Here is a 22,633-nt window from a genome sequence, read left to right as displayed (position 1 = left end):
TGATTTGTGAAAACTGGATTCATGTGACAGTCACAATGATGAGAAAGTTTCGTCTTTAAGCAGCCACAATCTGCCTGCTGTTTAATTGATATGAAAATGATCTTAAATATGACCCTGCAACCAACGAAATCAGTCTGGTCTCCTCCTGGTATGGCCACTCTTGAGACATCTGAGCAGGCATCAGGCTGTTTACCAGCCAGGCTCCACCGCCTTCTACTCTACAGCTCTTCTGCCGAACATACAAGGCTCCACCTTTATCTGTTAAATGTCACTCACAAGATGAGGCTTGTTCCAGCTACCTCTCCTCGGCTCTGGGCCACTGGAAAATTCAGAACCAAAGAAGGAATAGGGCAATGGTGAGCCTATGAACCAGGCTCTTGATGATCCAAATGGAAAACCTGGAAGATCTACTCTAAAAAACAAATGCTTCTGCTGAGGGGCTGTCAGCGGGGCTGGGGGTTTGCAGTGGGGCGAGGAGGAAGCACAAAGATGAAGCTCCCGGGCCTTCACACCCACGCCACCGCGCTCCTGGCTGAGGGCATGTGTCACAGCCTCCCAGAGCTAAGAAGAGGTGGTGGCTACAAGCACAAGCTTTGCAGTCACGCAGAGCTGGGTCCCAGACCAACCACGGTCGGCCAGTCGCTAGCTATGTGACAAGACCAAGTTAGTTACCTCTCTAAGCCTCAGCTTTCTTCTCCGTAAAATGAAGGAAACAACATAGCCTCATGGGGTTACTGAAAGGATTAAATGAGATAACATATGCAAAGTACTTATTACAGTTTCCAATAGAGTAAGCACGCAAGGCAGAGGAGAGAAAAAAGAAGGAAGCTAAAAAATATTGTGCACTTACACTCCCTCCTCCCAGCTGAGGATTTATAAACATCATCAAATACAACTCAACTTTGAGAATACATTATATGATGATCTGGGTAGCAGAATTTTATCTTCCTAATTATGTCTTGCTTAGGCAAATGTCAAAAATGAGTTTCCACTTCCAGAGCAGACACTGATGGCGGTGGGGGGAGGGGACCCACTGGCGGGAAGGAGCTCAGAAACATATTCAACAGGGGCAGCGTGGAAAGTATGTGACTTGATGATTCATCTGTCCAGTCTCAGCCCACAAACGCACAGAGAGCTAACTACGTGCAAATCCCAGGGACGAGAGGAGTTTGAACATATTTCTGCAGAGGCCTGGCAGGGGGCTGGGGCGTGGCCACAACAGGCGTTCACTGCGCACTCCCCTTGCCCAGGCCTGTGCAGAGCATCTCACATGTATCACTAATCGCTCCCTCAGAGCAACTCTAGAAACCAAGGCTGAGACCAAGCTTCAGAGGCTTGCCAAAGCCACAGAGCACGTGAGCGACAGAACAAGTGTTTGAACCCAGATCCCTATGATGCCAAAGCCCGTGTCTTAAGCCAGACTTATTCAATGAGAAGAGGAGGAGAATTTTCCATGAAGCATGGACAGATTAAACAATGCCATATTTAGGGGACCCGGAGTACACTAAATAAGAAGTCAGGCTAGAAATACAGGTTGGAGCTAGAAAGTTAGTCTATAACTGCCGAAGTCAGAGACTGTAAGATGTCAGTGGCAACTGGACTTATAGATAGTGAGGAGCCAGCCAAGGACTTTATTAGGCACTTATTCTAAAAATATTCATCTTTGTGTACAATGGGATAGAGAGCAAAGAACTTAAAGCAATGTAACTCTCAACATGCTGGTCATCTAGAAAGGAAATCAGGGCTGGTTATGAAATACATTTCTAAGCAAGAGATGACAATCTGGTGACCTGGCAAAAAGTCTGAGAAACAATGAGGTTTCAGGGTTGGCTGGCACCTCCAGAGTGATGAGAAATTAGGAATCAACTAATTCCTAGAAGATAATGAGTCCAGTTTTAGAAGAATTTTTAAAAGTGAGAGCAGGATACTCGAAAGGAATTGAATACAAGTTAAATGTTTTAATGTTAAAAAAGCTGTGTATTCTCACTCCATACAAAAACACATTTAGAGACTGAGACAAGAGGAAACAATAATCAAGATACAATGCATCTTCTTATTAAGTGAAGTTCACTGATTAAAGTGACAACGATGTAGGGACTTCCCTGGTGGCGCAGTGGTTAAGAATCCACCTGCCAATGCAGGGGACACGGGTTCGAGCCCTGCTCCAGGAAGATCCCACATGCCGCAGAGCAACTAAGCCTGTGTGCCACAACTACTGAGCCTGCGCTCTAGAGCCCGCAAGCCACAACTACTGAGCCCACGTGCTGCAACTACTAAAGCCCATGTGCCTAGAGCCCGTGCTCCACAAGAGAAGCCACCGCAATGAAGAGTAGCCCCTGCTCGCCGCAACTTCGCACACAGCAATGAAGACCCAACGCAGCCAAAAATAAATAAATTAAAAAAAAAAAAAGCGACAACAATGTATGCTGAGACTAGGAGGGCGCCGAAAATCTTCTCTTATCCCTTCTTTTGCTGCCCCTCTCTCTCCCCACTCATCATCTGCTGACGGAGCGCCTACCCTAGAGCAGGCATGTGCTTACAGAGGTAGCAAGCCTGTGGGGTTCATATAGGAGGGGAGACAGACATTAACCAAACAACCACAAAAATAAATGCTCAACTACAAACAAAGAAGTGCTTGACATAGTACCGTGCCTCTAAACAGGGCTCCTGATGGGTAAGGGATGACCGCACGGGCTGCTGTTGCCGGGCAAGGGGCTATGTGAGTTCGGACACTTACCTAACCACGTTGCAATGAGAACAGCATCAATTCCATCTATTGGCTCACAGATTCGAGCCACGACTGGGTGGATCTGCTGGGCCAGGTAGTACTGGGTGTCAATGTTTAAATTGTCCTGCTTCTGCAGCTGCTCGGGTGCATAGGCCCTTTGACTCCCAGTGAGGTTTGACCCATCCTACAAGAGGACACGGTACAGGTAAAATTGTGAGAAATTCAATCACAAGTACTTGCTTGGACAAAGAGAGGGACAACAATTCAAATTTTATATATTCAATTCCAAACACCATGAAATCCTTTTGGACAACAGTTCAAATTTTAGGTATTCAATTCCAAACACCAAGAAGTCCTTTTGAGCTATTGGTGAACATTTCACATGCAACTAACAGGAGGAAGATCAAGGAGAACAACTCGCCCGCTGTCCAGGAATGTAAATCCAGCATGTGTTGTGTTCTATTTTTTGTTGAAACTCAAAACCAACAAGATGGCATGACTAGATTAAACAATTCCACCTGCCATATCACAGAAACACACAGGGAAGACTTGCTAACAAAGGCCTTTTAGGAGTCATGACAAAAAAATGTGTGACCCTTTTATTATGTTAACTCAATCCCTCCTTGCAAGAATTCTAGTCGTATTATCATCTTAAAGACAGGGAGTGTGTGTGTGTGTGTGTGCAATCTCTCTCAATGAGAGCTATATGTATCACTGAGAAGCAAATGAGCAAGGGGAATAGACCAGTACACAAAACCCAAGAGCAGTAACTTATGTACAAGATATAATAGGTAAGAGTAAAATTAAGAAAGTCGCCTTGGTGGAGTAGAGTGCTCTAGGAGCAAAATATTTGGCCACTGGAACGAAGGGTGTGCCATTTTGTGCTGTTTACGCGGCTCTTCCTCAAGGAAAGGAAGAAGGGCCAGAGAGCCTCTTTTCAAGGCCTTCCTCTTCTCTTTACTGTCTAAAAATAAAAGTTGTGAAACTCTATATAATTGGCCCATATACAGTCCTGTGGGTGATGTCATCATCATCTGTGAATCAAAAAGCCATCACTCTACTGGACCAACCTCCAACAACTCGCTCCACTCTTCCTCTTGTCTGCAACAACAGAATTTATTATTCAGATTCGTAAATTTTAACTATTCACAGTGCTCAGCTGCTCTGCAAAACTGATTATAATGTGAATCCTATTCTTTCAATCCTGCTACAATCAGTCCCTTCTCAGCTCAGTGCCCAACCCAAAGCAGAGGCAACCTTTCATACCGTTGTCTTACCACAAACTGGAAGCAGTGGCCTCTTTCTCTGGCTAGGCTCCTGATGGAAACAAACTGGGATGTTTATCAACTAGGTTCTACCTATGCTAAGATATAATGAAATAACTAGAAAGGAAGCAAACCTCAGATTAAAAGACTTGTTTATAATTATTTTTCAGGAGTTCACAATACAGTAAAAGAAATTAGGCAGAATTAATCAACTTTAATTGTTGCCTTTTTAGAAGTTTGATTTGTTAGATGAGAGTAAGGTGACAGCCAATGACAAAAAGAGTGTGAAAAATCCTTGGGCAGTGTCTTTAGGCACCACAACTATATTCAGACTGCCTTTTAACAAACACATGAAATCTGACTGATTTATAGAATTGTAGTTTTTTTTTAAAACTGGTCTGTCCTTAAGATTATAGTAATGTTGAGTTTAAAAATTTTTAATAAAGAATAAAAACGAAATTTGTAGAGACAAAGTATTATTTTTTAAAAACGGCCCTTGAGTTACTTTCCAATATATCATTAGATGTTCTCATGTCTGTAAAAAAACAGTTGAAAAAGTTCTAAGCATACTCTCAGTTGAAAAAGTTTTTCCCAAACATATTTCTTATTGTATGTAAAAACATCTGAGCTCAAACATGACTAAATTCAAAAGAATTGGTAAGATGACAGGTTTTCCTGTTACGTTGGAAAAACATTTAGGCTGTGACATAAGATATATCCCTCAAAGACCTAATTCTCAAACCTAGCAAGACCTAATTCTCAAACCTAGCAAACATTTAGGCTGTGACGTAAGATATATCCCTCAAAGACCTAATTCTCAAACCCATGGTATATGCAAAAACACATCCCATACACCTTTAAAAATAGACTGAGAAGCAGTGTTGGTCTTCCTTGAAGTGCCCATATAGTAATTTGTGAACTTCTCAAAGTACATACTTTACAGAGACAACCAGATGCAGACAATTCATTCGAAACTATGCGGTCATCTTTAGTAGGAAACCAATGGAAAAAAAGTTTTAACAGATGACAAGTGGGGCCCTTAAAACAATTATGTTAAAGGCATGCCTTATGAAAATTATGTCCAATGAAAGTTAAATAATTAAGGATTTAAAGCTTAACCAACAAGTGGAAGTTGATTTAAGATCTCAGCAAATAATTCACATGGTTTAATAAGACTATGAACTACAATATAAATTACATACCACAAACATTACTCTCTGAATTCACCTGAATTTATAGTCTGAATGAGTTATCAGTAGAGTACTATATTCAAAATGTAAATTTTAAACAAAAAAGAACCTGTTTAGGAGATAGGTTATTCTTCGAGGGCACCTTTGCTTAGAGCAGTAAATAGTTCTCCTAAAAATGTGTCATCATACATTTTGAGAAACATATTCTAAAAATATAATTGTGTTAGGAACGAGGAAGAATAACCTGAGTGCTTAAAAGCAAAAGAAGTAGGCAGCTTTGGTTAGCAAACATGCTGAAAGTGGGCATGCCCCACTGCTGGGGGACAAAGGCAAATTAAAGTCCTACAGCTTTTCTTGGGATACAGTGAGAAGAATAAATCAATAAAAGAAACATGAACTGTTCTTTTAACAAGCAAATAAGTTAACACCCAGCACCAGTCGAATGGGAAAAGGGTTGAAAGTACATCAAATTGGATTTAGCATCAGCATTTTGAGCCTTTCTTATATCAGTAAGACCCGAGAAGAAGAAATCAAAAGACCTCAATATTCAGACATCAAGGAATATAAGCTTGACTTTTGAAATACATTGATCATAGGCCCATACATCTCCATTCCAGGTTTAGCCAAAACATAATTGTGGCTTGATTTCATTTTTAGATGCTATTTCAGAAAACCTATATAATTTTTCAAAGTTGTATGTTGCCATCTGCTCCTGTCATTAATAATCTTAACAGCTTTTCCATGTATGTGAATACCTAAGTGAAAAAAAAAAAACCTAGCCTATTTACCAAATCTTTATTTGCATAATATGAAAATTGTTTTTTTGAGATGAGACTTGTCAGAGGCAATATGCAAAGCACATTAAGGGCTTGAGAGAGTCAGACATTTATGGAAATATTTTCCTGCAGGAATTGGCTTTCTGTAACAGTTCTTAATCAAGGGTAACCCTAGGAGGGAGACAGAGTCAAGTGCTGATTCCTGTCCATGTACTTAAATCATTTGTTATGTACATCATCTACAGTACCAAGCAGATATTAGCAGACGACTTCTACATTTTGAAAAGGCTCTCTGATTGCAAAACACATTGACTGTACTTTGACAAAGATCAATCACATTGCAGTGAAGTTTAAGGCTTATCTAATTTTTTTTTTACTGTAATAACAAAAAGCAATATTTAATTAATTAAAAAGAACAGTCTTGTTGAGATGAATTATGCCTTTTGGTAAACAGACCACACCATAGTAACTGTAAAGAATTTGGATAGAGGCTTTGACTCTGACTTATTTTTTAAGCAGGGAGAAGGGATGAGACCCCTCCTTTGTTCCGACTGGAGTTAAGTGCTTTCAAAAAAAAAAAAAAAAAAACCACAAAACCAAAATCCTCTTCTGTTCTACCCTTTCTCCCTATCCCTGACTGTTAGAGGCATGCTACTCTCAAAAGGAACTGGTCAGTGGTTTAAAACTGTTCCAGAAGACCTAGAGGTTCCTGAAAGGTGTCTCATGGAACAGGGAGAAGACAAGAGGTGGGTTCTAGGCCCCCTCCACTCCCCCCAAAAAAAAAAAAAAAAAAAAGGGACCTGGTTAGATAATCTGTGTTTTCTTCATAAGGTATCTTTTTAGGACATCTCACCTTTCTCCATAACCATGCATTTCGTATTTTTTTTCAAGTAATTATTTGAACAGGCTAGCGAAAAATGCATTTACTCTTTTGGTAGAAAAATATTCAGAATGGAAACTGCTGCAAAAGGAATGATAAAGGACTACTGCTGGATATACAAGCAAACTGGTAGACATTTTCATTCAAGTTAATTTCAGATTGAAACAGCAGCTACTGTTATATACCTGTCTCACCAAAGTAATTTCACTCAACCAAAACACTAGTCTCAAATGTTTTATAAAAATTTTAATAAAATGTCATACCCCTGACTAATGTTTTTAAATGCTGCAAAACCAACCAAGACTAAACCCTCTCTTTATAGCATCAATTATTTGGAAGAGTACTAAATAAGACACCATGGAGAGATGGATTTTACTATGGGCTCGGAATTGGTGTAAAAGTTATTTATTATGACAGTTTTACCTGACAGATGACATACGACACAGTATCTCCAGCTTTCACCTTTCTGCCTCCTTGAGAATTTATCCAGAGGGCAACATGTACATGAGGTAGGCTTTTTTTATCAGGGTAATCCTGAGGATCCTTTGTCAACGCCTAAAAGAGAAAAAGAGGGAACGAAAAGCCCCAAACTTTAAAATGAAACCTTTCTCACACAGATCTACACTAAACATATCTCTGCTAGAATCACACCAGCCACATAAACATAAAAAAGACAGAAGCTGTATGTAGAAAACACTGCCACAGGATCTTCAGACATTCTATCCTCAAGGCTCCTCTCTCCTTCATTTAGTAACTAATATGACCAGATATAACCCTGAAAAAAAAGAAACATGAGTTTCTGGGCCATGGCACAGAATACTTGGATATAAAGATTAAGACTGTGAATTCAGTCTTCTATGCAGCCTTAGAGTTCCTCCTAATGTCTGCAATTCTCTCACTGAATTAACTGATTAGTTAAGACGGATGGATAACGGTTACTCTGACTTAATGATCTGTTTCTCAAAGGCTTCTCGAGCCTAAATAAATCCCTAAGGCACCAGAAATCACTGGATTTACTCACACTGTCAATTTAAGCTCTCCAAAGGCAGAGTGACTGAGTTTTTAACAGAAAGTAAGCCCCACGAGAGCAGGAACACGTCAGCCTTGCCCACAGCTGCATTCGGAGGGCTCAGAACGATTCTTGGTGTGTAGTAGCAACCAAATGTTTGCAGAAGAAATTATTTCGCTCACTCTGCAATAATTCACTAAGTTCAAGCACTGTAAAGTACTGCAAGATGAATAAGACAGTCACTGGTCCTAAGTCACCTGCCATTAGCAGACGATTCCCCATTCCACAAAAAAACTCTCTAAAATAAGCTACATGTGCCAGAAGGGAGTGGTAAACTAAGCGTTACGGAGAGTTTAGAAAGGGAAAGATTGCTACCATCTGAGAGCAGAAATCATGGAAGAAAAAAATGAACTGGCACATGAAGGAAAAAAATAGATTTTAAGAAAAGATGACGGGGCAAGAACATTCAAGGAGAGGGAAAAAGCAAAACTTAAAATCAAGAGGTGAGAAAAAAAAATACAGTCTACTGGACTGGAACTTAATATGCACAAAGGGAAGGGGTGGGTTTCAAAAGACAAGAGGAAGGACAGGGAATAGGGTGCTCCATGTCTAGATCACCTAAGTGTGGTCTGCAGACCCCTGGGGGTTAGCGACACCCTTTCAGGGGGTGGAGAAGTCAAAGCTATTTTCCTAATAATACTATCTGCACTGGTGATACAGAAACAAAGGTCAGTAAAGGTGCTGATGCCTTATAAACATGAACCTGGACAGCAGCACCAAACTGCACTAATACTCATTGTATTCGTCACCATGACACACTCACAGTTTTTTTAAGTTCTTGACCCTTGAGTAGAAAGCTAACATTTTGTGTGACAAAATGGGAAGTATGCACAAGGCACATCTACAGTATACTCAAGAACGAAGGATGCTCGAGGAAATGCATTTGTGCAACTATTTGAGTTGCAAGCTAAACTAGCTGCCTTTCTCAACCCAATTTTTATTTGAAAGAATGGCAGGCCAACTACTGTTAGTCTAACTTGAGTACCTGGCAGACAATCACTCAAAAAGAACCAAGCGAGCCTGCTACTTCAAGGAAAACACCTGACAGTGTATATTGCCTATGATAATACTGAAGCTATCAAGCACAAATCAGAATTTTGGAAATTCTGTTTCCACTCCTGTGAGCTTCACAGCTTTCCAACACTTAAAGACGCTTCTGATGAGTAGGAATATTTTAAAATGTGGTTTTTGTTAATATACAATGAAATGTACCAATATTTTGGAAGATCTGTAAAACTCAGGGAACCAACATTTAATAAGTTACAAGTGCGTAACATCACACATGGGTAAAAGATCCATTCAAAGCACTGCACAGATGAAAAGATTTTAATGTAAGAGTATGAAAAGTTCATTGATATGGTTTCCTATTTCCACAATACAAATAACCTTGAAGACAATACCACTTATAGAGTACTGGTGTAGAATCAAAGAAGAATACACACAACTATCTTTAAAAATTACTGAAATACTTCTCCTTTTTCCAACTACATATTTGTGTGAAACTTGACTTTCTTCCTATGCTTCAACCAACACCACACATCACAACAGATTGGATGCACAAGCAGATATAAGAACGCAGATGTCTTCTACTAAACTAGACGTTAACAAGATTTGCAAAATTGCAAAATAACACCATTCCTCTGGCTAATTTTTCTTTGTTTTGAAATATATAGTTATTTTTCATGAAAAAATTTTATTTTTGTGGGACTTCCCTGGTGGCACAGTGGTTAAGAATCCACCTGCCAATGCAGGGGACACGGGTTCAAGCCCTGGTCCGGGAAGATCCCACATGCCGCGGAGCAACTAAGCCCGTGTGCCACAACTACTGAGCCTGTGCTCTAGAGCCCGCGAGCCACAACTACTGAGCCCGCGTGCCACAACTACTGAAGCCTGTGTGCCTAGAGCCCGCGAGCCGCAACTACTGAGCCCACGAACCACAACTACTGAAGCCCATGCGCCTAGAGCCTGTGCTCCGCAACGAGAAGCCACCGCAATGAGAGGCCCAAGCACCGCAACGAAGAGTAGCCCCCACTCACCGCAACTAGAGAAAGCTCGCGCGCAACAACGAAGACCCAACACAGCCAAAAATAAATTAATTAATTAAAAAAAAATTTTATTTTTGTAAACATATAATGGGTTTACTGATATTTTTAAATAAACGAATAAATGCTTTTAAAACTTCTCAGTTTTAATTTCTAACAGTAAATATCAACATAAGCTACATAAACAAAAGCTCTTGCAGTCCCCAACTATTTTAAGAGTGTGAAAATGTCCTGAGATCAGGAAATTTGAGAACTACTGTAGTAGAATAAAGCAGGTCCTCAAACATGGCTGCACATACCCCCTGTGCTGTACACTTTCTAAATCATACACTCAGTGTAGGAGAGTGCCTAGAAGCCTCTCTAAGTATTTAAATCTTCTCAAACCTGCATTATGCGAAGTCTTGATTGACTTGGACGGGTAATACTGCATAGAAATTTTAATCAATATAACTCTACTTAAGAAAACCGTTATCTTCTTCAATTGACTATACTTCAGTGCAATGTTAAGAAATTCTGAATTTCATCTGACATACTTTCCAATTATTAGATTGGGACTATTTGGGGATTTTACAGCCTAGTTTCAGAAGGCTTGATTTTTCAAAACATGCTTCCTGGTGGTTTAGGCTCAAGTTAGCCAGGGCTATACAAATCAGCTGTGAAGTATTTTGTGTTACTTTATGAAACATATTTAAGCTAAAATTGCGGCAGTTCAGAAAAATCACACACAGTGTTTTTCAGTTGCTTTTGGCAACAAGGGCTTAAATCTCCACAAAGGTAAATCTCACCACTTCACCCCTCCACCCTATGCTAACCTCCCATTTTCAAGCCCACCAATACCCACAAAATCAATCTAATCTAATCTAACCTAATCTATATCTTATCATAAGACCATCCACAACCAGTCACATACATGGACTCTTCGACTCCACTCTCCTTTGCAAGTGACAAAATGTAAATACTGATTTACTCACAAGTTTTAAACAGTACAGGTATTCAGACAAATGTTAATTAAGACAGTCACTTTTTTTTTTAAAGGTATATATATATATTTTTTTTAATTAATTAATTAATTAATTAATTTGTGGCTGTGTTGGGTCTTCGTTTCTGTGCGAGGGCTTTCTCTAGTTGTGGCAAGCGGGGGCCACTCTTCATCGCGGTGCGGGGGCCACTCTTCATCGCGGTGTGCGGGCCTCTCACTGTCGCGGCCTCTCTTGTTGCGGAGCACAGGCTCCAGACGCGCAGGCTCAGTAGTTGTGGCTCACGGGCCTAGTTGCTCCGCAGCATGTGGGATCTTCCCAGACCAGGGCTCGAACCCGTGTCCCCTGCATTGGCAGGCAGATTCTCAACCACTGTGCCACCAGGGAAGCCCAAGACAGTCACTCTTGATATATAAAAAGCTTAATGTAAACTGACACAGGAATAACTATGATATAGAGAGCTCTTTCATCAGAATTGACTCTACTTTCATGGACACTGAAGAATTTCTTCTTCTTTACTTAAAAAAGTATAAGAGCATGTGACAGTAAATTTCTTTGCTAGACCATTAACATCTTGAAAATACCAACCAGGTTGTGCTTATTCTACTTTATATCCCAGAATCTAGCACTGTGCACATAAGACGTACTCCATGTTTGATGAATGGATGATTAAACAGGCAAAGGAATTCTTTTAATGCTCACTGAACAACTATTATTTGCTAGCTACTATGCCAAGTGAAATGGAGAATACAAAGACAGTCGGTTTCAGTTCTGCCACATGAAAATATACGCACATCCCAAATCACACTAATTATTAACTAGTATTGTTAGTAATAATAAATGTCACTTTAAGTTGATAACTATCGAAGCTGAGTGATGGCTACACAGGGGTTCGTGATGTTCTTCTCTTTACCTTTGTTTAAGTTTTTTTAAAAAAATTATTTATTTATTTATTGTTTTATTTTTGGCTGTGTTGGGTCTTCACTGCTGTGCGCGGGCTTTCTCTAGTTGCAGCAAGCGGGGGCTACTCTTCGTCGTGGTGTGCAGGCTTCTCGTTGTGGTGGCTTCTCTTGTTGCAGAGCACGGGCTCTAGGTGCATGGGCCTCAGTAGTTGTGGCACGCGGGCTCAGTTGCTCCTCAGCATGTGGGATCTTCCCAGACCAGGGATCAAACCTGTGCCCCCTGCATTGGCAGGCGGATCCTTCACCACTGCGCCACCAGGGAAATCCCTTGTATAAGATTTAAATTTTCGATAATAAAAACTTCAAAATAGCAAGACTGCACAATGTTCCTGAGAACTCAGAGATGGCCAGTGTGTCTACGCGGCTAGGTTTCTCTGCACACTAGTAACACTGTGCCATCACCCACAGGAGAAGAGGACGGACTGGGCCCACTACCCTAGAGGACACGTGCTCAGTGTTCTTTTGCCAATAATGTGGTCATGTTTGGACTCAGCCTTCCAAATTCATGCCCGGAACCCCATGCAACAGAGGACTCACATTTCTAAGAAGGCAGACAGTGTCAGGGATTCAATCTGCAGAACTGATGCAAAAATTGATCAAAGCAAGACTGAAATAGTAATTCTTACTTATGCAAATTTTTGAGAAAGAGACAAAACAAAATCTGAAAGGAAACCACTTTCCAATGTCCCAAGTGATTCCATGCCAATAGGCATGCGCTGCATCACATAAAGTGAAGAGCTAGTGTCAAGGCACATGTCCTCTTATATTACTTACTTCTAATTTTTTGTACTTTTCATGTATAAATGAATGTCTTCTTTTGTGACATTAAAAACATCGCGGTTAAGGAGTAGGAAACAAATGACTTAACTAAGAATAAAAACAAATTGTAAGGATACGCGTAGAAAATATTCATTCTCTCTAGGAATCAAAGAAATGCAAATTAAATCCAGCGGTAAACTACTGTTTCGTATCCATTTATGGTAGCAATGTTTTACTTAAATATCACCAATGATATTATCACCAATGAAATGTCACTTCTATAGTACAAGGATATCTGTGGTGAAACTGGTGCACACATTTTGTTATTAGCAATTAGTATCACTCTTTTACAAAGCAATTTGACAAAAGCCACAGAGATACTCAAATCTTTTGACTCAAATATTTTACTTCAAGGAATCTAAACAAAGAAAGTAATTCATCCAAAAGCAAAAGGACAAATGGGGACTTCCCTGGTGGCACAGTGGTTAAAAATCCGCCTGCCAATGCAGGGGACACGGGTTCGAGCCCTGCTCCGGGAGGATCCCACGTGCCGCGGAGCAACTAAGCCTGTGCACCACAACTACTGAGCCTGCGCTCTAGAGCCCACGAGCCACAATTACTCAGCCTGCGAGCCACAACTACTGAAGCCTGCGCACCTAGAGCCCACGCTCCGCAACAAGAGAAGCTACCGCAATGAGAAGTCCGCGCACCGCAATGAAGCGTAGCCCCTGCTCGCCACAACTAGAGAAAGCCCGCACGCAGCAACGAAGACCCAATACAGCCAAAAGTAAATAAATAAATAAATGTATTTTAAAAAGAAAGGATCATATAGTAATTTTTTTAAAAGACATATGAACAAGATGTTCAATACAGTTATTAACAATAGCAAAAATAAATAATGTAATAATCAAGCAAAAATTTTAATTAAAGATGTAGCAGTGAAATATAAGATTAACATAAGGATTTTTAAGGTTAATACAGAAATGTGGGAAAATCTGTATATGTTAAGTGAAAACAAATCTCAAAATAATATACACTGTATTTGCTACCATGTAAAACTGTTTTAAAGAGTAAGGTAATGTGCAAAAATGACTAGCATTACTTTAGCATAGGGGTATTAAGAACGAGTTTTAATTCTAAAACTTCCATTTAATGCCATCATTAGATTGTTTCATTAAAATTCTTTTTAGCATGAGTTTTGACAAAATTTATGTATCACAAAACGGGTAAAATGGTATTTGCAAAATTACCTTCGGAATATGTAAAGATACTCTGTTTAAATGGAAAAAAAGAAACCTAACATCTTGTACTACACAGCACTTTGGGAAACCAAGATTTTCTTTTTCAAATTAGGTAAGAAAAAATATTCCCTATTTTCAACAAGTAAGACTATCCATAAAGAGAAACTATACAGTTTAAAAAAAAAAAAAAGCACAAGTGCTTTGAATATACAGAAAGTGCTGGCACCACCTTAATTCTAAATAACAACGTCTAAAAACGCCTTCTGATTATAAGTACCCCTAAGGATCACCTTCTGTAAAGTTACACAAACACACGCTCTCTGTCTAAGCTTACAGGCCTGCCCCCCAAACAACTGTAACTTAGGACGACTATGAAGAAGGCAATACTCCCAAGTCCCTGAAACATCAACTACATCACTCCATAGAACCTCTGGACACGAGGCTTCCGTGAGGAACGGAGGGAGAAGGCCTCAACGGCAGACAGGGTAGTGCCAGTGGCTGGGCGAGGAAGAGTGGTATGCTAATGCGCAGTCTGTGAGATAGTCGTTAAGCAGCTTTCATCACTAGCTAGAATTTATTTCAATTGCAAGGATGAGGTGGTTTTTCAACTATCTGAAGGAGGAGAGAAACACATGGTAGCAGCTGGATTCAGCAATAAATGCTACATTTACCTTGTTAATTTCAAACTGGCTCACTGGGACACTGCCATTTAGCACATTTTCTCCAATTTCTATTAACCTCTTCTGAATGTTTTCCACTATAGTGTCCCGGCTTTGATCCGAAAGAATCTGGCCAATGACAAAGCTGCAAAAAAAGAGAGGGGTTGATTTTTTAGTATCATACTTTATTAATAAAGGAGAGAAAGGAAGATAAATGCCATTAGACTAACATGTGGGCAAGAGCCATACTAAAAGCTAACATGACAGTTAATGTCCAAAAGCCCGTTACTATGTGTTTTCTAACATTAACTCTGTCAAAGGTTTACCAACCTTGGAACATCAGGTTTGCCCTTAAACACACAGACCAGCAACCCCCCCTTTTTTTCTAACGTGGCAGCTAAGGCTTCCCGTTGCGTGTGTACAGAGAGCGGTATGAGTTCCATCGTATTTTTATGCAATTACAAAAATTCACAAGCAGTTGTGTTCTATCTACTCTTAGGAGAAATTTGAGAAGACAAATATTTCACTTTCCTCATAAAGCACCAAGATATTATCTCTGCCCGAGATGACTACAAGCTAGGAAAGTAGGAATATAAAGTTCTTTATGCAAATTTTTTAAAACTCAAAGATTCCAAACTTTTCTTTCTTCAGCTTTATAATATTTTTCAGTGTTCTCTAACCGTATTGCTATGCCTCAAAAACTTCATGTTATTCTATCAGATCCAAAAAAAGGAGAAAAAATGAAAAAGAAAAGGAGTAAGGAAGCCAATATTTTATCCATTTCTGAGAAAATGCAGAGCGAGGGTTTGACAGCTGCATTATAATTTGTCAGAAAAAGAACCCTGACAAAAACATTTGTATAGCTTTAATTACTAATACATTTCTAACTCAGAGAAATTTACTTCTATTATGATGCATCTTTTCTTAGAAAACACAAAGCTGAAGAGAACACTCTAATTGACAGTCTATACAAAGTAGTTTCATCTTTGAGTACATTTGGGGGCAATGAAGCATTTCAAACTATATTTCATAAAAGGCTAACAGTGACCCATACTCAGATGATCAACTTTGCCTAATCAAGAGTAGTTTTGCAGAAGCAACAAATGCTCAATCTCCCAACTTGAAAGCAAGAGGAAGACTGGAAAACAAGTAAAAAATGCTGACATTCAGCAATACTAAAATTAACTTAACATTTCACTTTAAAGAAAAAAGTCCTTCTATTTTCACAACTGTTCAGGTTCACAAAACAGGAATTATCTGGAAAGATGGTACATAAAGTACCTAAGGATTCGTCTTTTTAAAATGGGTGCTTTATAAATTAATGTGACCCTAAAAACAAACAAATAGGTCTTATTATCACAACCTTCAGTCCCAGATGTAAAACTAAGGGGTCAGTCATGACATTTATTATTTCTGAGGTACATACAGTATTTGAGAACTAGCTCTTAAATTCACCTGAGATTAGTAAGAATCTTTACACACAAATGATACGGGCGGGAACAAAGTCTCACTCCATGGCCCACTTTTAATCCCAGAACATTTTAAGCCACAACACGGTGACACCTTAACAATTATGGCCCTAAGGAGGCGCTAGGAACATTCAGGAGCACAACACACTGCACATTCTAAAAGAAACAGTAAAGCAAAACAAAACAAAAACAAGCCAACATCGATGAACCCAACTCTGTAAGCATCTAAAATGTGAAGGCTTACCCTCACCATGAGTTAAAACTCGTAAGATGCATCTTACAGCAAGCATTTCTTACTGAGCGAGTTTGGCTTTTTCTAAGTTTTAACCCATCTGTAAAATTCTACTCCATATCAGTAAGAACTGTTAATATGCAATGATAACAATAACAAAAAAGAAGTCGTGTCCTTGTGCTTGGCAGAATCAAAGTGTTCTCCACACCGTTAATGCTTCAATTTTTTTAAAAACAAACAACAAAAGCAAAAATGAAAACTGAACTCACTTTCCAGTGTCTTTAGCAAGATCACACCAATCTCTTCTAACTATATCTAATCCTTTCACCTCCTGTTTGGTGACGTAATTCCCATCCGATGTTGGCTCAACAACCAGAGCAGCGTACTTCTTTTTCTTCAGCAGTAGCAGGGACTTGAAAATACCATCAATGTCTATTTCAAGTAGTTTGTACAACTTATTCACTTCACTTTTCACCTGTGAAAATTTCAACCATTAATGCTAGCTTCTCAAACATCTAATAGGGAGAAGATGAACATGCTGCAAATTCCCAAGAGTTCATCTAAACAAAACTAGAAGTCACATAAGACTAGAAGGCATTTATTCAGGTTATATAGAACACGATATTATGTTTGGTATGATGCAAGAACTTTGAAAAAGCACAGGGACAAAAACTGATAAAAAGATAAACAAAGAGACAATAATATAACTATATCATCCCACTCAACCAAAGGACAAAATTGGCAGTGTCAGCCCCAGGAAATTTATGAAAATTATGAAATACTCTGTTTCAAATCTAAAAACTAAATGCATAAGTACTTACCTTCAAACTACTGAATTAGAGATTAGATAGTCCAACAACTAGATACATGGCCAGTAAAACTTTGACTATTAAAATAATGTCTAAGATCTCCCTGTACCTCCCATAGCACCTTGACTTTAAGCAAATAACTACCTGCTGAACAAATAAATGAAACAGCCACCTGCTCTTTATTGATAGGGTCATGGCACAGACCATCACCTCTAGGGAAAATGCACAACTTTTCAAGGTCCAATGAGTACAATATGCCAAGCTTGCTCTTAAGTAAAGACTACAGTTCAAATTTCACGCATTTTAGGGGGGAAGGGCAGGAAGCTGTTAGCTTGTAAGATGGTACCTTAGTTTTAGTTTATTGGGACAATATCTTAACATAGCAAGTGCTCAAAAAGCACTTGCTAATTGTGAACTGCAATTAGGAGGCTACAAATGATTACTTTTAAATGTCCCTTTGACTTTCCGAATATATTTTAAGTACTCCTGTAAAATTTATAGATATATGTATATATGTTGGTAGGTACTTATCCATATCTATCACTGTATAAAATGCATCTCAATACTACTAGAGACATAATTCTCCTTATGAATGACAATGTGATAGGTACTAATGTGGTCACATCTTACACTTACCAAACTTAGACTGTTTTCAAAGGTATAACATATCCATCACTTAAGGAAAAACCAATTTCCTTTGAATTTTGCCCTCAAAACAAACAACTGGAGGTTAAGAAATATAACAGAGGATGAAGAATCGAAGGCACTAAGTTTATTATTATTTTCAGAAGGACACAGATGTACAGAAATTGGACTTTATGAGGTTCCATGTTAGAAACAGAATTCACAAAAGCAGGTTAAAACAGATAATTTTATAAAATTATCTCACCTTGTTTCCCAATTTAAACACTTCTTCCAGATTGGTGCTATTGGTGTTGATCATAATTGAATCTGTATCTCCATAAATAACTTCAAGATTCATCTAATGAAAAGCAAATATTATAAAAGTTAACAACAAAAACACTGTGACCATCATGCACCCAGTGAAACTCAAGATTTTCCATACTATAGAAACTACAGGTTCCGGATGATTTTTCAAGAGTTTACGTTTCTTCTTACCCATATTGTCACTGCACAATCAAAGACTAAGCCCCAATGAACCAGAAAGGCAAGCACTGCCACATTAAGAAAATCTCCCTAATTTTCTTACAACAGAGAGTGGAGTGGCAGGGGAAGTATCTAGTTTCAAAAAGATAAGAGACTAGGAAAGGGGGGGTCTATATTTACCCACTGTCCCACATGCTTAGTGGTCCTGGCAATTTATGAAGCAGAAACAAAATGGGTTTTTTCAATTCAGGGGCACAAATCCATATTAAATTCTTAACAGTTTCCAACAGTATTTAGTAGAATATGAAGTGTCAAAAAAATCAATCATAACAAACAACACTAGAGCACATACAGTATAAAGGCCTGGAAGTAAGCTCTAATTAGCACTGTTACTAATTTGCTAGAAACACTCACATATAGGCTTCAAGCAGTGGCTAGATCATATCAGTGTTAGTAAAAGAAAAAGGCTATAATCCATTAGGAGGGATTATAAACATAAACTAGGCATCCTAAGAAGCCATTTCCAGTCTGGGTTACAATTTTCCTTGAATACAAAAACGTCACCAGGTATGATATCTAAGAATCACTGTATGATGAAAATGCTCAGCATTACCTTCTGTACCATCTCTTTCGTATGCATCAAAATCTAAATGAAATAAAAAAGTCAAGATTAATGCATTATATAATTACAAAAACCTAAACATATGCTGACAGAGACAGGTAACCCAATGATTTGGCATTCCCATATATTTTTAAAGCTCTTGATGGTTTTCTAACTACAACCCTCAAAACAACATCATCAACGTAATCTAAAAATCAGTTTGCCTCCACACTGACTCTCAGGCAGAGATACGTGAGCAGATTTGCTGTAAAGATCTATGTAAGATCTATGTAAGCAGATCTACGTAAAGATCTATCTTTAATAAATATGAATAAAATATGCTGTTATAACATGGCATAAAGGCAAACTATTCTTGCTATCAATATTTAAATAGAACTACATGGCTAAACAAAAGCTTGACCAAGCATTTCAAATCTAGCAATTCTTACGGTATTCAGGATCTTAATTTAAAAAGTTAAAAAAAAATATGTAGATCTTTACTATATATCCCTGGAGCTAGTACAGTGCCCAGTGCAAAGGTGGGGCTCAATAAACATTCAGTAAATAAAGACAAACATATATAGTAGATAGTATCTGTAGATAGGTCTGTCCCCAGGCCTATGCAGCTGTAAGACTAGATGCATACAGGTTATAACGTAGTTGTAAATAAAAACAGACATAAATTATCTTGGACTAGATCAGAAGTAAAACATATTTTACAAATGAAGGCCTCTTCAAAGGAGTAATACAACATCCTCAGCACTCAGTACATGTGTGTATGTGTAAAATATATGGGCAAGATGCTCTGCTGTCAGCAGCTCATGCATTTCATTTCATTCTCTAAGGGCCCCAAGACAGCCACTATTAATACCCTTATTTGTTAGATGCAAAAAACAAAGAGAAGAGAATTCATTTCTCCTAGTAAGTGACAGAGCAAAGATACAAATCCAGGCGCTCTAACTCCAGAGCGTGGGGCCTGAGTCACTGCACGCTATTGCTTCTAGACAAGCATCCATCTTTCAAAGCATCAATCTAAACCAGAAGTCACTCTTCCAATAACCCAGACAGAAGATTTACTTCATTTATATTTCTTTTTCCTACCTCCAAGAGTCTTTCTTGTCAACTAAGCTCAAACCTCATGGTGTTGTTTCTGTCCTTCTTGTCCTTTATATTACAGATCCCTGTAAATCCTGGCCTTAGAGTATCTTTTATATCTACCCCTTACGTTCCATTTCCATTGCCTGCCTCCTCTGTAGTACTGTCTCCCAATGTTGTGCACGAGTTCAGTGTCATATGTTCTTGGGAAAGGAAGACCTTCTCCTGCCCTGGGGGTGGTGAATACTGATCAGGCTAACCAATGGTTTCAATAGTGGCTGTACAGTGGAATCACCCAGGGATCTTTTAAAAAAATGCCAAGAGCTGGCCCCAGCAATTTTTTTTCAACAGCTCTCAAGATTATTCTTATGTTGCAGGCAGGGTTAAGGACCACTGGACTAAGATAATCATGGTAATCCCATTCTAGAAACAGGTTTTTTTTTTTTTGACGTGGACCATTTTTTTTTAAGTCTTTATTGAATTTGTTACAATATTGCTTCTGCTTTGTTTTGGCCTTTTGGCTGCAAGGCATGTGGGATCTTAGCTCCCCAACCAGGGATTGAACCTGCACCCCTGCACTGGAAGGCGGAGTCCCAACCACTGGACTGCCAGGGAAGTCCCTGGAAACAGTTTTTAGCTGACAGTTTGTCCCCTACCCAACTAGACCACAAGCTCCTGGAGGTCAGAGCACATGTTTGCGCTTCACATCTAACAGGCACTTGAAAAGCTGTTGGCTAGTTGACTGATAGGTCTCGTAGTAATCCCAATCACTCTTCTACTAGACACTAAAATCCAGTTAACTCATAAAAAACGTTCACTCTCCTCCACTTCATCTTCATTTCTTAACATACAAATTACAGGGAAATGCACTGTGGGAGAATACCTGACAATTCCTTTGGGAAAAGGGCAATAATGAGATCAGCCCAAGTCAAGTTAATCATAGTGAGGACAAAACTACTTATCACAAGTTCTCTTCACCTTCTGCCCCTTCCACCTTGCTAGGCTTGGCTTTCCTCATCACAACGGACAACCCCACAAGGTAAGCATTCCCTGCTAAGTACACCACCTCAGGAGCAATCTGTCAACCTTTGACTCCAATTTCACATATGCACTAACGGATTTCTTCTGCTCTCCTTTTGCACTGTGAACCAAACCTACTATGTCATCCCTGAGTGCACCTCCAACATGAAGTGGCAACGTTCACCTTTCAGATCCATCACCCACCCTCACGCTGTCCTTCCACCAACTCACAACCATTTCCACACACAATCTGAGGGCTGCTACTAAAATGAGTTCCCCTTTGGTGGCAGAAACCTCTCAGTGGATGCTTTGCAAAAATGATAAAAAACTAAGCAAACTATAAAGACTATACATACCGCAACTGCTTTTTTTCACGTAACACTTTATTTTAGAGATTATTCCATGCCCACACATAAAGAGCTGCCTTATTCTTTTTTTAACAACTACATAGTATTCCACTGTATGACTCAAGCATGATTTAACTAGTGCTCTATTAATGAACGTAGGTGGTTCCTAATCCTTACCTTCATAAACACACTTTAATAAATAATCCTTATATACATGTAATTTGCCAATCTGCCAGTAACGAAATAAACTCCTACAAGAGGGCTTATTGCATCAAAGGTTGTGTGTTTTTACATTTTTGATAAATATAGCCAAACAGGTCTCCAAAGAGGTTGTACCAATTTCTGACAATACTTTTAACCACCATATTTCCTGTGGGTTACCAAACTCTTATTGTCTAGCAGAGGCCCTGGTACATGGGAGCTATTAATGAATATGTGTAGAATGCTGAATGAATAATCCTGAGGAGTAGGCGGTATTATAAACCCCATTTTACAGATGAGGAAAACTAGGCTCTACGATTTTGCCCAAAGTAACAGAGCTAATCAACAGCTTGATCTGGAAGCTGGACCTTATGTCTCATTTTCTTTTCATTATGTCTCACTGCCTTGTTAAAAGGCCCATACCACATGAATGTTCTGGAAGCCAACAATCAAAAACTTATACATTACAGATATTTTCCCCATTAAGGAAATGCATTTAAAAAAAAAAAGCCACAGGTATCCTGAAAGGTCTACTGGACACAAGGTACAGTGATTACAAGATAACCGTTCATAAGTTCACTTCAAAGTGACAAGCCTAATATTAAAGCTACCCATTCTGACAGAAAATCACTTTCTAAGTGCCAGCAGCTAGAACACAGGGCTATAAAGGCTTGCTAAATTCATTAATAAGGCAGTCTGCAGTTATCTGATTTCACAGCAACACCTGCATATTTATCTACTCATTACCAATTGGATGATGGAATTTTTTCAAGCACATTTCAAAAATCTGCCAACTTCAAGTGTAAAAAAATAAACTTTGTGGTTAATTTTTCCCTTAACAAAGTACAGCTGTTGAGAATAATTGTTCAAGATCTTACCCTGTAATGTCAACTGCAGCAGAACAAAGAGTATTTAATTAGCAAATCTATCCAGTAATTCAACACCTATTATATAAAATGCCTTCGTGATTTTATTCAGGATAATTTGCTAAGAGGGTTATTACTGACATTCAGATGGAATTTAAAATTCCTACGCAAGTCGAGTCATAATAGCAGTAATGATCTCCCCAATCAGGAGATTCGGTGTCACACAAGGCTCTTGCAATGCAGCAGCCGATTTCCTGACTTCTTAATTCCTGGGCTCAGCTCAGCGAGAGCCCTTCATGCCGGTATTTCAGTCAGCAATACATCTTTAATGGGACTCT

The 22,633-nt window shown here is 39.0% G+C and overlaps 1 protein-coding gene across 3 annotated transcripts in view; it reads right to left on the bottom strand.

Moving 5' to 3' along the window:
- POLA1 (DNA polymerase alpha 1, catalytic subunit) overlaps window positions 1-22,633 on the bottom strand; it is a 299,723-nt gene that overhangs the window by 157,121 nt on the left and 119,969 nt on the right. For all 3 annotated transcript variants that reach the window (XM_061178523.1, XM_061178524.1, XM_061178525.1), the window contains 6 exons: window positions 18,779-18,811; window positions 17,948-18,040; window positions 16,519-16,724; window positions 14,561-14,693; window positions 7,263-7,394; window positions 2,738-2,912 (listed from right to left, as the gene is read on the bottom strand). In XM_061178523.1, coding sequence (XP_061034506.1) covers window positions 2,738-2,912; window positions 7,263-7,394; window positions 14,561-14,693; window positions 16,519-16,724; window positions 17,948-18,040; window positions 18,779-18,811 — 772 coding nt within the window. The remainder of the gene's footprint in view (window positions 1-2,737; window positions 2,913-7,262; window positions 7,395-14,560; window positions 14,694-16,518; window positions 16,725-17,947; window positions 18,041-18,778; window positions 18,812-22,633) is intronic.

This window comes from Eubalaena glacialis, chromosome X, assembly GCF_028564815.1.
Source record: "Eubalaena glacialis isolate mEubGla1 chromosome X, mEubGla1.1.hap2.+ XY, whole genome shotgun sequence".
NCBI lineage: Eukaryota > Metazoa > Chordata > Mammalia > Artiodactyla > Balaenidae > Eubalaena > Eubalaena glacialis.
The sequence above is the reverse complement of the archived record's forward strand: the minus strand, read 5'-3'. Positions and strand labels throughout refer to the sequence as shown.